General features: G+C 37.2%; 1 protein-coding gene across 2 annotated transcripts in view; it reads right to left on the bottom strand.

Annotated features, from left to right (window-relative positions):
* Positions 1-11,165: 11,165 nt before the first annotated feature.
* FBXO33 (F-box protein 33) overlaps positions 11,166-17,312 on the bottom strand; it is a 41,754-nt gene continuing 35,607 nt past the window's right edge. For both annotated transcript variants that reach the window (XM_060004637.1, XM_060004638.1), the window contains one exon: positions 11,166-15,429. In XM_060004637.1, the coding sequence (XP_059860620.1) occupies positions 15,158-15,429 (272 nt within the window). In that variant the 3' untranslated portion in view covers positions 11,166-15,157. The remainder of the gene's footprint in view (positions 15,430-17,312) is intronic.

The following is a 17,312-nucleotide window of genomic DNA, read 5'->3' as shown; positions in this document are numbered from 1 at the left end:
GTCTTTTGTTTTGCTGGAGTTCACAAGTAATTTCCTAGGAAAGGATGTAGGGAATGTAAAATTTGTGAATCCTTGCATGTCTGAAAATTCAGCCCTCCAACCCCTTTTTTGGGGTTAGTTTATATGGGTATAGAATTCTGTGTCAGAATTTTGAATGTATTGTTCTTTTAATATCAGTTAATTAGCGTCAGTATATTGTAATATCTGTTGTTGCTGATGAGAAGTTTGAAGGGAATTTGATTCTTTTCTCTTTGTTGGTGACCTTTTTCCTGTGGAAACTTTTAGGATTTTTTTCTTTATCCTTGGTATTCTAAAAAATCACAGTTTGATGCATCTACAAGTAAGACTTTTTTCACTCATTTCTGTGAGAAGGTCCTCTGAGAAGCAGATTCTAAGATGTAATTAGACATAAAGAGATTTATTTAGGGAGAACACCTGTGAAGGATTAAGGGGTGAGAATGCAGAATGAGGTGGAGAAAACCTTCAGACTGTGGTTCAGATTCACATCTGTGAAAAGAGAGAAGGGCAGGAAGGAAGGTTGGGTAGGAAGAGCCTCAGATTACAGTGCATCTCCAAGAAAGCCCGAGCTGGGGCAGTGGCAGTCCCCAGGGCAGAGACGGCCTATTAGAAGGGTTCCTCATTGGGTAGGAATGGTCTGCTCTAGTACCTAGTACCCCTGCATGTTCTTCCTTGCCAGAAGCAGACACCAGGGAGGACCTGGGCTTGGCATGAATGCTGAAGCTGCATTGGCCAGAGGCTGTCAGCTAACTAGACTCCTCACAGCAATCTCTCTCCTGGGGGCATATTTGACTTGTGCACTCCTGGCTCCCACATTGTTAGGCACGTAAACTCTGAAGACTCATGTCTCACATCCTAAAACCCTGGGAAATTCTTTATCTTTGGTAAATTCCTTTTCTCTCATAATTTTCCTCTCTCTCTTTCCTTTTTTTTTGTTCTGGAAAATTTTCTTAACTGTGTATTCTACTCATTTAAAATTTTTGTTTCCACCAATGATGTTTAATCTTTAAGAGCATTTTTTATTATACCTCTTTCCTTTTCCTTAGATTCTGTCTTTTTTGTAAGGATCTAATACCTTGAATTTCTCCATAGTAAATTAGAGGTTTCTAAAAGCGTTCTTCTGAATTATCTGTTTTCTCTGACGTTAATAATTTTGTTTGCTTATCTTGGCCTTTCTCTCCTTATATGCCTCATAAAGTCGTCCACGTTTAATAAAGATGAACTGATCAGCTGATTGTAGTTTAAACCTTTTTGTATGTAAGAAAGACGGTTTTCTTGTTAGATCTCTTTCTTGAGTGAGGATTCAGACTGGGAGATCTTTGTGTGGAGGCAGGCAGGAGTGGAGACAGGGCATCTGTGACTGACGAGCTTTGTCTTAGGATGAGCAGATAGGGATCTGGCTGACTGTGTGTAGGCCCTCCAGATACCAGAATTAGAAGGACTTCATCTAGGACACCGCCATTCACACTAGACGCTTTTGCTTGTTCCAGACAGTTTAGTATCTTTAGGGAATATCTATACATTATTTTAGCTGGAGCCAAATCTTGGCTTACTACCTTGTGCTTGGGGTTGTGTCAGGGGAATGGCGGTAGCAACTATTAGTTATCTGTATACAGATTTTCAGCTAATCTCCCTGTTTTCACACTCATACCTCGGTTCTATACATAGTATATGGACTGGCTCTGAGCCCAGCTTCAGGTTCTATCAGGCAGACTGACTCCCAGCCCCTGATAACATCAGGACAGCATCTGAAGGGATAGTTAAAGGGATAAGGCAACATTCAAGATATTGAACGGAGCATTATTTTGGACTGATATGCAATAGGCTTGGACATTTCAAGAAAGAATGCTTCTTGGTCCTGGCTGGATAACTTTCCCCTCTGTATAATATTTTAAATAGAAAAGTAAAATGTGGTCCTATAAGAAAAGTTAGAAAATGTTCAAAAGCCGAAGAAAAAACAATCATCCAGGGTCATCACCAAAACAAAATCACTTTTTGCATTTATGTTGTAGTTTGTCAGGCCTTTTATCCTTCAAGTATCTTTTGTATTGTTGTAATTATGTCTATAATTTTATATTCTTAAATGTAATCTCCTAATATAAATAATTTTTATGTAGTCATGGTAAAGCTCATTTTTAATGGTTGTCTAAGTTTCCCTTTTGTGAATATAGTTTACTTGACTATTCTTGCTGAGCACTAAAGCTGTTTTCTTTCTTTTTCTCTTTAGAATTTTTAAAGAATTATATATGATAGTATAACATCTAAGAAGTATATACACTCTACCCATGCCCCCCGCCCTGAATTTAGGATAATTCTTTAGGGATATATTTTTAAAATATATTCTGGGACCAGTATTTGGGGCAGGGGAGAGAGGATCGTTAAGAGGAAGGATCACATTCTTTGGAACCAGGTTGGTTGAAAAAAAAATTGACTTTTTTTTTTTTAAAACCCAGACAATTTGTAGATGTGGTTAGATGCTATAAAATTATTTTATGAGTATAGTTGGTGATTTTTAGTCTGTTTCTGCAGGTGTGGTTCAGGGTTCATCATGAGTTTACTTAAATAAGCATCTAGCTTGATAACCTTTTCAAATTAAATCTCCTGTTTCTTTCGAAGTAGCAGCTACTTTGACAGAATTTGATACAAGTGCTACAAAAGAGATGGTGGGTTTTTTCGTGGAACACGAGAGCTATCTGATAACTGTTTCTCTATATATTATGTATATTGTATATTCATTCATCTGTCTATGGACACTTAGGTTGTTCCATATATAGGCTATTGTAAATAATACTGCATGAACATGGTGGTACTAAAATCTCTTCAAGATACTGATTTCGTTTTCTTTGGGTATATACCATGATGTGGGGATTGCTGGATCATATAGCAATTCTACTTTTAATTTTTTGAGGGACTTCCTCATAATTCTTCCATAGTAGCTGTACCAGTTTATAGTCCCACCAGCGGTGTACACGGTTTCCTTTTCTTCACATCCTCACCAGCATTTGTTATCTTTTGACTTCTTCATAATAGATAGCCTAACAGGTGTGAGGTGGTATCTCATTGTGGTTTTGATTTGCATTTCCTTGATGATTAGTGATACTGAGCATCTTTTTATGTATCAGTTGGCATTTGTATATCTGGAAAAATGCTTGTTCAGGTCCTCTGCCCACTTTTCAAATTGTGTTATTTGTTTTTTTGCTATTAAGTTGTATGAGTTCCTTGTGTGTTTTTTATATTAACTCCATATCAGATACATGGTTTGCAAATATTTTCTCCCATGTCATAGGTTGCCTTTTTATTTTGTTGATGGTTTCCTTTGCTGTGCAGAAGCTTTTCAGTTTGATGTAATGCCACTTGTTTATTTTATTTTATTAAAAAATTTTTTTTTTTTTTGCTGTACACGGGCCTCTCACTGTTGTGGCCTCTCCCGTTGCGGAGCACAGGCTCCAGATGCGCAGGCCCAGCGACCATGGCTCAAGGGCCCAGCTGCTCCACGGCATGTGGGATCTTCCTGGACCGGGACACGAACCCGTCCCTGCATCGGCAGGTGGACTCCCACCCACCGCGCCACCAGGGAAGCCCCCACTTGTTTATTTTTTATTTTGCTTGGCTTTGCTTTTGGTGTCAAATCCAAAAAATCATTCCGAGGACCAACGTCAAGAAGCTTACCACCTGTGTTTTCTTCTAGCTTTATGGCTCTAGGTTTATGTTCGTCTTTAATCCATTTTGAGTTGATTTTTATGTGTGGTGTAAAACAGGGTTCCAGTTTTATTTGCATGCATATGAATATCCAGTTTCCCCAACACCATTTATTGAAGAGATTATCCTTTCCCTGTTGTGTATACTTGGTGCCTTGTCAAAAATTAATTGGCCATATATGCATGGGCTTATTCTTCTGGGTCCTCTATTCTATTCTATCAGACTATGTTTTTGTTTTTTTGCCCATACCATACTGATTTGATTACTATAGCTTTGTAATGCAGTTTGAAATCTGGAAATGTGATGCCTCCAGCTTTGTTCCTCTTTCTCAATATTGCTTTGACTATTTGGAGTCTTTCATGGTTCCATAGAAATTTTAGTTTTTTTTTTTTTTCTGCTTCTATGGAAAATGTCATTGGAATTTTGAATAGGAATTGCATTAAATCTGTAGATCTCTTTGGGTAGTATGTACATTTTAACAGTACTAATTCTTTCAACCCATGAACATGGACTATCTTTCCATTTATTTGTGTCTTCCTCAGTTTTTTCATCAGTGTCTGATAGTTTTTGGTGCACAGATCTTTCATTTCCTTGGATAAGTTTATTCCTAAGTATTTTATTGTTTTTGATGTTGTAAATGGGATTGTTTTCTTAATGCTTTCTTAATTTCCTTTTCAGGTAGGTCATTGTTAATGTTTAGAAGTACAACTGATTTTTGTATATTAATTTTGTGTCCTGTAACTGTACTAAATTTTTTTTATAGTTGTAACAGTTTTTTGGTTCAGTCTTTAAGGTATACTATACAGGCATACCTTGCAGATGTTGTGGGTTTGGTTCCAGACCTCTGCAGTGAAGTGAGTATCACAATAGAGTCACATGATTTTTTTTGTTTCCCAGTGCATATAAAAGTTGTTTCTATTATACTGTAGTCTATTAAGTGTGGAATAGCATTATGTCTAAAAAAAAAGTACACACCATAATGAAAAAATACTTAATTACTAAAAAATGCTAACCATCACCTGAGCCTTCAATAAATCATAATTTTTTGCTGGTGGAGGGCCTTGCCTCTATGTTGATGGCTATTGGCTGATCAGGGTGGTGGTTGCTGAAGGTTGGTGTGACTGGAAATTTCTTACAATAAGGCAACAATGAAGTTTACCACATCAATTGACTCTTCCTTTCATGAATGTTTTCTCTCTAGCCATGCAACACTGTCTTATAGCATTTTACCCACAGTAGAACTCCTTTCAAAATTAGAGTCAATCCTCTCAAACTCTGCTGTAATATTCTAAATCCTTTGTTGTCATTTCAGCAATCTTCATAAGAGTAGATTCCATCTCCACTTTCTTTGCTCATCCATAAGAAGCAACTCCTCATCTGTTGAAGTTTTATCATGAGATTGTAGCAATTCAGTCACATCTTCAGGCTCCACTTCTAATTCTAGTTCTCGAGCTGTTTCCACTACATCTGCAGTGACTTCTTCCATTGTAGTCTTCAACCCCTCACAGTCATCCATGAAGGTTGGAATCAACTTCTTCCAAACTCGTTAATGTTGATTTTTTAAAAAAATTTCTTTCTTTCCTAAATATCTCAATTTTTAAAGTAATTGCCCTTAGGGAATTTGAGTCCTTTTCATGTAATTCTTATATATATATATATATATATATATATAAATATATATATATATATATATATTTTTTTTTTTTTTTAATAATTTTTATTTATTTATGTGTTTATTTTTGACTGCTTTGGGTCTTCATTGCTGTGTGCAGGATTTCTCTAGTTGCGGCGAGCGGGTGCTACTCTTCCTTATGGTGCATGGTCCTCTTATTGCGGTGACTTCTCTTGTTGCAGAGCACGGGCTCTAGGTGCGCAGGCTCAGTAGTTGTGGCTCACAGGCTTAGTTGCTCCATGGCATGTGGGATCTTCCTGGACCAGGGCTCGAACCCGTGTCCCCTGCATTGGCAGGCGGATTCTTAACCACTGGGCAACCAGGGAGGTCCTAATGTTGGTATTTTGACCTCTTCCCATGAACCATGAGAATGTTCTTAAGGACATCTAGAATGAAGAATCCTTTCCAGAAGGTTTTCACTTTACTTTGCACAGATTCATCAAAGGAATTGCTTTCTATGGCAGCTCTACCTTACAAAATGTTCTTCTTAAATAGTAGGACTTAAACGTTGAAATTACTCCTTGATCCATGGGCTGCAGAATGGATGTTGTGTTAGCAGGCATGAAAACACATTAATCTCATTGTCCATCTCCATCAGAGTTCTTAGGTGACCAGGTGTATTGTCAATGAGCAGGAATATTTTGAAAGGAATCTTTTTTTTCTAAGCAGTAGGTCTCAACAGTGGGCTTAAAATAGTCAGTAAACCATGCTGTAAACAGAAGTGCTGTCATGCAGGCTTTTTTGTTCCATTTATAGAGAATAAGCAGAGTAGATTTAGCATAATCTACCGCAGGACCCTAGGATTTTCAGAATGGTAAATGAGCGTTGGCTTCAACTTAAAGTCCCCAACTGCATTAGCCTCTAGCAAGAGAGTCAGCCTGTCCGTTGAAGCTTTGAAGCCGGGCATTGATTTCTCTATAGGTATGAAAGTCCTCTATGGCAGCATCTTCCAATAGAAGGCTGTTTCATCTACATTAAAAATCCTTTGTTTAGTGCAGTCACCTTCATTAATTGTCTTAGCTAGATCTCCTGGATAACTTGCTGCAGCTTCTATATCAGCACTTGCTGCTTCACCTTGTACTTTTATGTTATGGAGACGGCTTCTTTCCTTAAACGTTATGAACAAACCTCTGCTAGTTTCAAACTTTCTTCTGCAGCTTCCTTGCCTCTCTCAGACTTCCTAGAATTGAAATTAGTTAGGGTCTTGCTGTGGATTAGGCTTTGGCTTAAAGGAATGATGTAGCTGGTTTGATCTTCTTTCCAGAGCACTAAAACGCTCTCTATTACAGCAATCAGGCTGTTAGCTTTCTTATCATTCGTGTATTCACTGGAGCAGCAATTTCAATTTCCTTCAAGAACTTTTCCTTTTCCTTCACAACTTGGCTAACTGTTTGTTCCCAGGAGGCCTAGCTTTTGGCCTATCTCATCTTTCGACATGTTTGATTTAAAGTGAGAGATGAATGACTCTCCCTTTCACTGGAACACTTAGAGGACTTTGAGGCCTATTAATTGTCCTAATTTCAGTATTGTTGTATCTCAGGTAATAGGAAGGTCTGAGGAGAGGGAGAGAGATAGGGGAATAGCTGGTCTGTGGAACAGTCAGAACACACATTTATCAATTAAGTTTGCCATCTTTTATGGGCACAGTTCATGGCACCCCAAAACAATTTCAATAGTAACACCAAAGATCACTGATTGCACATCACCATACAAATATAATAATGAAAACGTTTGAAATATTGTGACAATTACCAAAATGTGACACAGAGATACAAAGTGAGCAAACGTTGGAAAAATGGCACAGGGTTGCCACAAACCTTCAATTTGTAAAAACTGCAGTGCCTATAAAGCCCAACAAAGTGAAGTGACTAAAACAAGGTGTGCCTATATATAATGTCATCTCAATGCAGAGTATTCTTCCTTTCTGATTTGGATATCCTTTATTTCTTTTTCTTGCCTAATTGCTCTGGCTAGGACTTCCAGTACTATGTTGAATGGAAGTGGTAAGAGCGGGCACCATTGTCATGTTTCTGATCTTAGAGGAAAGGATTTCCACTTTTCACTGTCGAGTGTGATGTTAGCTGTGGGCTTGTCATGTATGGGTATTTTAAAGTTGAGGTACATTCCCTCTAGTTTTGCTTGGTTGTTCCAATTTTTGGCATATGTTCTTTCATTAACCTATAATTATATTGATTCTCCTTTATTTAGAAATGATATAAGTGATGTTCTAAGACTTATTACCACTTCTTTGTTGGAACTTGTCATTTTGAATTATGGTTATTTCAACCAAAGTTAACTGATTTTCTCTCAACTTAAGTTCAAGTCTTTTTGATAGTTTTTCAAATTGCTAGATATTTATGTTAACTTTATATTTTGAAATAGTTTGCCCTCAGAGTCTGTTTTATTTTAGTCTTTAAACTTATATAAAGAAATCTTAAAGTCTCACTTAACTAACTGATACTTTCATAAAGTTATACTTATTAGTATAATAGGAAGTATTATCAAAGAATGAATGCACTATGATAAAAAGAGAACTTAATTTTCTTTTTTTGGTGAAAGGAGTCAGGTAATTACCTAGGTCTGAAAAATTTGGATCTGTGAATTTGTTGACCCCTTGGATTACAAAATGTCCAAATACTCTGTTGATTTTATTAATTTAGTGGAAAACATGATCAAATCAGTGAACTGATAATGTGTTAATTACCTGGTTAAAATCATGCTTGGCACACAGTAAATATTCTCTGTCAGTCATGATATTTCTTAGCTAATTTATCTGTGTTTTCTCAGAAAATTTCACTTAAATGAATGTTTCTTGATTAACTAAAATCCATTCTTTTAAACACAAATATTTATTTTAACCATCTTATGTGAAAAGATTTCTAAGATGTATTAAATGCTCTATTAACTCACTGCAGAGATATTTTGAATATACTTTCCTATTGATTCAGGGTCATTACAAACATTTATCATTGCTGTGTATTTCAAGCTTGTTATAGGGGTATTTAATTCTGTTTCAAGTTCCTTTACAAATGGCTTAAGATTAGTTATGTTCTCTTTTTAGGATTGTAAACTTCTATGCCTTTCACAGTCACCTCTCTCCATTTCTAATCTACTGGAGACTGAGAAACAAGACGAACAGGCTTATTAGAATTATGCTGAACATAAGAATAAATGAGCTAAAAGGAAACAAGTGGCTCTTCTGAATTTGATGCCTTTTAAGCATTAATGCAGGGAATAACCTGGTTCCACAAGCCTTTTTTACTTACTTGTGTATTCTTGGCCACACCCCAAATAGCTGAGGTTTTTTTCTGTAAGGTTTTCTGTAACAAAATAATATAAAGAATACTCTTTTCCTTATTACCTAGAGAGCAAATTTGACATTTGCCTTAATTTTTTTCAAGAAAAAACATTACAGATAGTTGTCCTCATGCTGCAGAGGTAAGTACTCTTGTGAAAATGATGTGAATATTTTTTGTTTTTCCAGTTAAATGAGTTTATGTATAGTATGTAGGTTTATTTTTCTTGCCTTTTAAAAATGTACATCAATAGCCTCATTTTTTATATATATATATATATATATATATCCTTTAGAAGTCAGCTTTTTTTACTCAACATTTTTTGAGATCCATCAAAGTTAAGAAATGTATGTCAGGTTAATTCATTCTGACCACTGTGTGGTATTCCACTGTGTGGCTTTGCCACAATAACTTTATTCTGTTATTAATGGTCATTAGGTTGCTGCTGACTTTTTGTTATAAATAATGTGGAAATAAGCCTTTTAATATTTGTCACAGAAGCAGTTTTCTAGAGCTGTAGTTTTCAAACTGGGGTACACCCCCTCAGAGTATGCAAAGAATTTCCGAGCAGTATACAGGTATGCTTCTAGGCAAATTCACAGAATTTCACCTTCCATGTATATTCTTCTTCAAAGTTGTTCTGCCTAAGGAAGAACTTGTGAACAAGGTGCAGATTCTCCTTTCCTACTGTTCATTTTGCAGTTACCCTTCTCGCATGTATAAAATGAGCACACACCTTTAACCTGGTCCTAGTCTTATGATGATGCATCATACTAAGGTGTGTAAACCTCTGGAGTTCAAGAGACAATATGAAATATTGGTGTCAGTGCTGAGAAAGTGAATAACTCTAGTGATTGCTTTCAACCAGTTGACTTATCTAAAATAATTTTTGGTAATAGACCAGTGCTTTTTTTGGTCCTAAAAGCTCAGAAGTTCGAAGAATGGGTGACATTGCTGTAACAAAACTTTCTCTTCTTATCTACTTTATGTGAAAAAGATTTTTAGCACTTGTTTTTATAAAAATGAAAATAGGAATAGAATGAATGATGGACCTGACTCATGTCAGGAACAAGTAATATTCATCCATGGAATATGAACTATTTGGGTAAAATAAAAAAGACCCAGCCTTATCCATTTCATTAAGAAATGCAGTTCTAATAAGTTTCTTTATACTAATTTAAATTTATAATATTTTTGATCAATTATATTTAATATGTATGAAATCTAGTAAGAGAAAAAATTTAACATGGCTTTTAAGAAAATAATCACACATTTTAAATTCTATGGGGTTTTTTTGCAGAAAATATGTAAGTAATCAATGAAAGACTAACAAAAAGCATTACATTTGCATAAAAAGCTGTGGGATAGTTGGAAAGGATATATGTAGCAGTCTGGGTCAAATCAGGAGACAAAGCACACAGTAGTTCAAAGTGGGAAAGTTTAATATAAAGAATTATTAACTGTGGCAAGAATAATTACAAAATGTGAGGAAACTGTATATAACCCCCTAGAGCTGAGGGAGGTCACTCATGGTAGGACAGACTTGGAAGGGGTTCAGCCCTCTTTGGTGAAGGTGTACTTCATCTCCCAGGATAGCAGAGAAGATTGCTGAATCCACAAGGCCTGAGCTGGTCTGGAGATGCTGAGCAAGCAATAGGCACTGGCCAGGGTGCACGTGGGGAGCAGGTGAACAGCAACCGTTGGCACTGGGTGTGCAGTGGGAGTGTGGATGCCAGGGATGGGGAGGTCTTCAGAGCCAGTGGGTGGGCCACACATGACATGCAGGCTGCTCAGGGCAGGGAATGGGAGTCCAGTGCAGGCAGGAGGCCTTCAAAGCATATGAGCTATATAGCAGCTCTAGTTTCTGTGTGAAGGAAGGTCAGGCTGAGGCTGCAAGGTGGCAGAGGGACCATGGCTGGGGGAGGCTCCACCGCAAGTCTTATATCTAGGCTGCCTACCATGGCCTACCTTGGCCTGCCCTGGGAACTACAGGAGAACCTCTGCCTTCTACCATATCCCCCAGGGCCCTTACTGAAAAAACTTAACATTGTGCTGACTTTAAAGGTATGTTACTTAAAGGAGTTCCATTATTGGAGGGAATATATTGAAGGGTGACTTCAGAGCTGAGGCAGTAAATTAATAATTGATACAATATATGGGTTTAAGGAGGAAAATGATATAAAATTTCCAAATGATCAGGAACTTATTGCATCTTTAAAATAGATGATCAGGAGCTTAGGGCATCTTTAAAATAGATGAATGGTAGTAAGTATGGAATGACTATGGCAATGTAATCATAAGTGTACCAGAGTGATGTGTACTTGTAATTGTACCCAGGCACTCACTTCTCCCTTGCCAGATGCAGAGTGTTCCACTGTCCATCGTGGACAACGGGGGTCTATGAAGCTGTGAGAGAAGTATGCTGCAAATGTTTGAAGAGCAGGTAGGAAGCCCAGGTGTGAAGCTCCAGATGGAGCGGGTGGGTGTGAGGGGGTCGCAAGATGGAGGGGGGAGCAGGGCTCCCTGCAGGCCTTGAATTGCTTGCATATAAATCAGATACTTCTGCATGTTGGTGGCTGATGTGTGTTCTCAACGGTGGCTAAACTAGCAGCAGGGTTATGTATGTAAAAATTAGAGCTTCATCATTATTTTGAAATATTTGTAGTGAAAAAAATCACTTGAATTTGAAATTAATTTACATTACATAGGAAATCTCAACATCACACTTACCATTACATTTAAAGCTGTTAGATTTCATAAGTATAATTTCAGCTGCATAAATTTTTGAATGTTGTGGACAGAAAGGTTTAAAAATTATCACCCATTTGTGGGGTGTTTCTCTTGGTAGGAATGTTAAAATTTTTAATAGGTTATAAGTTAAAACATTTGACAAGATTTTATTTGAAAGTTTTATACACATTCAGCAATTATTTCCTCCAAGCCTCTGCATTTTATTTTTCTCATCAATTATATAATAAAGAAAACAATGTTTTTTGGGGTTTTTTTTTGCTTCAATTCCTTCTAGTTTAAACGAGTATGCTGCATAATATTTTCTATGTGTCAGGACATGAAAAAGCTTAGGAAGCATTGATATAGACAATGTGGTGTGACTCTTGGGTATTAGTCACACCTGCTCTATATTACTCCATCAGCACCATTTAATACTACTGGCTTCATAACAATCCAGTTTGGTTCATGCTATTGTATAAGCCTCAAGCAAGTTAGTTGCTGAATCTGTGTGTTTCAGTCATAAGCACACTGTCCTTCCCAAGCCCCACCCTACCAGCTCCCTAACTTCTTTATTCCCAGGGTGGTGGAGGAAATGGGAAAGTAATTTTAGATACATAAATTTCATATAGTAAGCTGTGTTTTGAAAATATTTAATACGTTTGTTCAAAGATGACCTTGTACATTTCTATAAGCTGTCAGACTAACAGCTGAAACTTTCAATAAAGAATCAGTTTTAGGTAACCAAGGTGAATCCTTCATTTCACAGATGAGGAAAGTGAGGCTCAAGGAAGAGTCTGTGCTCATGTAGCATTAGAGTCAGAGCTTAGTGGAGAAAACAGAGGTCGACACTCCCAGTTTAGTGCTTTACTATGTGCAACTTCACTTGTATACTACATATATATATATTAATAGACTTTCTTTTTTCATATGTTTTGGGTACTGTTTTGGTATTTTAAATACACAGACATGTTTTTTTTTAATTAATTTATTTTGGGCTGTGTTGGGTCTTTGTTGCTCCGTGCGGGTTTTCTCTAGTTGCAGCGAGCGGGGGGCTACTCTTTGTGGCTGTGCGTGGGCTTCTCATTGCGGTGGCTTCTTGTTGTGGAGTACAGTCTCTAGGCGCGTGGGTTTCAGTAGTTATGGCACGTGGACTCAATAGTTGTGGCTCGCGGACTGTAGAGCGCAGGCTCAGTAGTTGTGGTGCAAGGGCTTAGTTGCTTCGCGGCATGTGGGATCTTCCCGGACCAGGGCTCGAACCCGTGTCCCTGCACTGGCAGGTGGATTCTTAACCACTGAGCCACCTAGGAAGTCCTTAAATACATAGACATGTTGATTCATCCAAAGGGGTTAGATATGTCCATGAAATAAGGGAGCAATAGGTATAATGACAGTTCTTTGTGAACACCAGATTATTCCATGATGAGGCAGTGCTTAGAAGAGGCAGTGTCTGGAACGATTAGGGAAGAAGAGAAGGAAGAAAGAAAAGCAGCCATTTTCTTTCTCATCAACCACAGCAGTTTGCCTCAGCAACCAAGAATGGAGATGACAAAGCCACACTAAAGCAGTATAAGGGTTTAAGAACTATTCAGTACTGGCATACTGAAGTACTTTCTTCACCCAGTAGAGGAATTTTTAAAAGTAAGAAGTTCCTATAGTCTATAAATTAAGTTTTACAATATAAATAATGTACTCTAAATGCATAATACACTTGGATTTTGTGCTAAACAGTCTGTTGTTTGCTTTTAAGCTTATGTTTTGCCATAGTGAGTTAAAAAAAATTAAAACCCTCCAAATTATTCTGCCTATAGGTTTTATGATATATTCTCAAATTTAAGCTTTGCAGCATCAGAATACAATAGGAGCTAACATGACTATACACATTATAAGGATTACTGCAGTTTATTTAACACTAAAGGTTTTCATGCTTCATGAACAATAAAATGTTACAGTGATCACTTTTTAATGCTTTATTCATTGATTAAAAGAATATACATTTAACATAAACCATACAACAACATCAGTCATCAGGTCAAACATTCAGCTGGTTTCCTTACAGTTTCTGTCAGGAGTTATTTTATCTGATCACATTTATAAGATAAAATCTCACCACATCTGGCATTTACACACACTGTGCCAGTGGATTCACACTACTGATGTACATATAAAATCCGCATGGTATGTGCTCACTGGAGACAAAACAGTGCACACCTGTCAAAAGGTCATTTTAATATAAGATGGTAAAACCATTTGTAAAATACATATAAACTTTTTCCATAAATAGAATCATATCTGGACATTTGTTGCATAAATTGTGTTTCCAAAGCTTACACTAGAGCAGCCAGGTCTCAGCACTGCTGGGCACCCACGTTGGCTACTTACTTTATTATTGCAGACTGTCCTTTAACATTAAATGCACAACATTCGTACCACTTAAAACTGGGGTCAGGTGGAAGTCTCACAGAGACCACGTCTGTACCGCGGTTGCCCTGAAACAGTTAAGTCGGCTTTTAAAGCCTCTCAGATATAACAAGGTTTTAAAACATACTTCATGGAATGTTCTTCATGTAACATAGCAGCTCATACCTGTGATAGAACAAGCTTTCAGTTTTTCCTTTCTTTCCTTTACATTCACTATTCACAGTGAAACAGGTGCATGGTTTTTTTTTCTTTTTTTTTTGTTTTGTTTTTTTTTTTTGTTTTTCAGAGTTCTGAGGTTGCTGACTGAGCCACAGCACAGCTGTGTACCACAGGTCGAAATTCGACCTTAAATATTACAATCTAGCAGTATCTGGCTGGCCAGAGTGGGCCAGCCCCTGCCAGCATGTGGGCACTTCTTCAGTTAAATCTATTCTTTGGCAGCTGACACGCGCGCTGACAGAGAAAAATCCAGTGACTTGTTGCTAGGGATTTCACGACTAATGTTTGTTTGCAAGCCATGTGTGTTTACAAACTCTGTGTTTTGATATTCATTTAGGAGGTTTTACCCTGGAATATTGTTTCTTTCTTCCTCCACTATTTGAAATCTTGGCTAAAAAGCTAACTTGAATGTATGATGTAATTGATGAATTAAATTATGTCAGACATAGTTTAAAAAAATCCAATAATTTGAGTATTTGTATTGATGTAAATGCATTTAAAAAAGGATTCAGCAGTGTTCTAACCTAGTACTATACAAAATTGAGAATGGTAATTGGTGATATCAACTATTATATATGTAATGAAAGTTAAAGGCTTGGCTTTTCTGTTAAAGATAACTCATTTGGGATTGTATTATCCTCCCTCCTTCCATTTCAAAGAAAAATTAATGAAATGCTATCACACAATGAATGAATGCAGTGCATTGCATACAAATCCACCAGGCTATGGATATATATCTATATATGTATAAAAATATTTTGGCTCCTGAGCTCTGACACACAAAGAATAAAAACATCAAAAGGCAGAGTAACTCAGTGAAAAAATAAAGTTAGCCAGCAACCTCAGACAACCTTCGGTTGTATATTCTTAAGGTTTGGTAACAAGTCCATTAACCGTGAAAGCCCTATACATTGTCACTTTGAACTTCTAAACCAATACCTGACTACGTTCTTTGATCAAGAAGTAGAATATACATATATAATTCTATAAAGCTAATACTGATTAAACACAGCACAAAGGGATTAATTCACACTACTGAAAGAAAAAAAACGTAATAGGACCCTACTTGCATATGTAACCACAGGAATTGTACATTTAAAAAAAGCTAAATGTCTTCGCTGAAGCTTTGCATCTCTCTGTAAAAATGACGATTTGGTTCAGTGAAGACACTGAGTGATTCGATGTCCATGATCGCGTGCCAAGGTTGACCTAGGCCCAGGGATACCTGCTCAATAAGGTTATGTACTGGATCCACATCCTGGTCGGCCAGTTCACCTTGGTCAAAATCAATGCTTTCTTCAGTGACTTCAAGTACTTTTAGATCAGAGCCACGAAGACGAGCAATGGCAATGAGGTTGTGTGCCCACACTGTGTAACCTTAAAAATAAGCAAAAGAGAAGCAGTCATTTCCTTGCATTTTATTTTGTCTGTTTTATAAGTTAGTCTTTTCCACAAATTTGTATCTCACTTAGCACTTTGGGGGTCCTTTGCCTTTAAAAATATGCTGAAATTTGAAAGGAAGTATGATTGCTTAGCTCAGGGAAAAAAAGACTAGAAACTTGATACTGTCTCCAAGAATATTACTGTGACTGGTGAACAGATAGGTGCTGTAATCGTATTCTGATATCATTTTAGTTAGTCAAACTGAAGACATTTAAAGTTTAAAGTATCATTTTATAGCTTCTGACAGTGTCGTATCAAAAAAAAGAGTTTTATTTCATATGTATGTATCTATTAACAATACATAGGGGACTTCACTGGTGGCGTAGTGGTTGAGAATCTGCCTGCCAATGCTGGGGACATGGGTTGAAGCCCTGGTCCAGGAGGATCCCAAATGCCGCAGAGCAACTAAGCCCGTGCGCCACAACTACTGAGCCTGCGCTCTAGAGCCCGTGAGCCACAACTACTGAGCCCACAAGCCACATCTACTGAGCTCGCGTGCCTAGAGTCCGTGCTCAGCAACAAGAGAAGCCACTGCAATGAGAAGACCGTGCACCGCAACGAAGAGTAGCCCCTGTTCACTGCAACTAGAGAAAGCCCGTGCGCAGCAACGAAGACCCAATGCAGCCAAAAATAAATAAATAAAATATATAAAAATTAAAAAACAAAACAATACATAGTAAACTGGTATTTTTCATTAGTAAAAGTCATCTCCTATGGTGCTTCACAGTCCAAAGTTATAAAGTGATACTTTAAAGATAAACTGTTAATTGTCAGTAGCAAATATGTAAAGTATAAAACAGATATAGGAATGATAGGTACTAACTTTAGAATAGTGGTTACCTCTGGAAAGGAATAAAGTTGAATAGATGGAGGAGCTTTAGCTGTAGCTACATTTTACTTCTTAAAAAAGAAAAAAGCTTTAGGAATTTGGACCTGTTACCGAGGCTGCTGTCGCCATGTTCCTGTCTGCGGTCACCTTTGTCAAGACCAAGTCAAAAACAATTCTGGTGAAAATGTTGAGCCAAGCTGGAAGAGGTTTTTCCTTCAACACTAAGAGAAGCCGACTGCGGGAGAAACTGTCTTGCATTATGATCCACTAGTGAAAAAAAAAGTCCTCTTTGTGGAACAGAAAAAAATACGCTCCCTCTAAACAATGGATTGAAAATGAATTTGATTTATAAATGAGAAGACTGAGGGCGGGATACCGATTCAGAAATTCTGCAGCGTGTAATGAAAGAAGAGGAAATGGCATGGAATCACTGCCTCCTGTGATTTGAAGGCCATTGTGAAGGAAAACAATGCAGTGAAAGAAAGTTCTTCATATTAGGACATATATCATTGCATCACATTTATTTATCTTTCTGGATATTTTTATAGCCCTTAATAAAAATATTAAAATAGCCTGTTTAAAAAAAAAAAGAAAAGGAAAAAGCTTTAGGGAATTCTCTGGTGGTGCAGTGGTTAGGACTTGGCACTTTCACTGCCAGGGTCCGGGTTCAATCCCTGGATGGGGAACTAAGATCCCGTAAGCCTCGTGGCACAGCACCCCCCCCCCCAAAAAAAAAGGTTTAAAAAGACTGGCTTAAATTAATTTTCAATAACCTGCCATTTCTTCATCCTATTAAAAAAATCCTTATTTATTTATTACCTTCAATACTGATCTATTCTTTGCTATTACCTCTGATGACTGGCCAAATCATAAAGCAAAACTTGAAAAGCAAAATATACTCCCGCTCAAATGCAGCTAAAAAATTAATTCAAAAATAATGAAACAGAGATAATAAAGTATGTTTAAGATGTTCATAGAGACTTCCTAT

Source organism: Delphinus delphis, chromosome 2, assembly GCF_949987515.2.
Source record: "Delphinus delphis chromosome 2, mDelDel1.2, whole genome shotgun sequence".
NCBI lineage: Eukaryota > Metazoa > Chordata > Mammalia > Artiodactyla > Delphinidae > Delphinus > Delphinus delphis.
The sequence above is the reverse complement of the archived record's forward strand: the minus strand, read 5'-3'. Positions and strand labels throughout refer to the sequence as shown.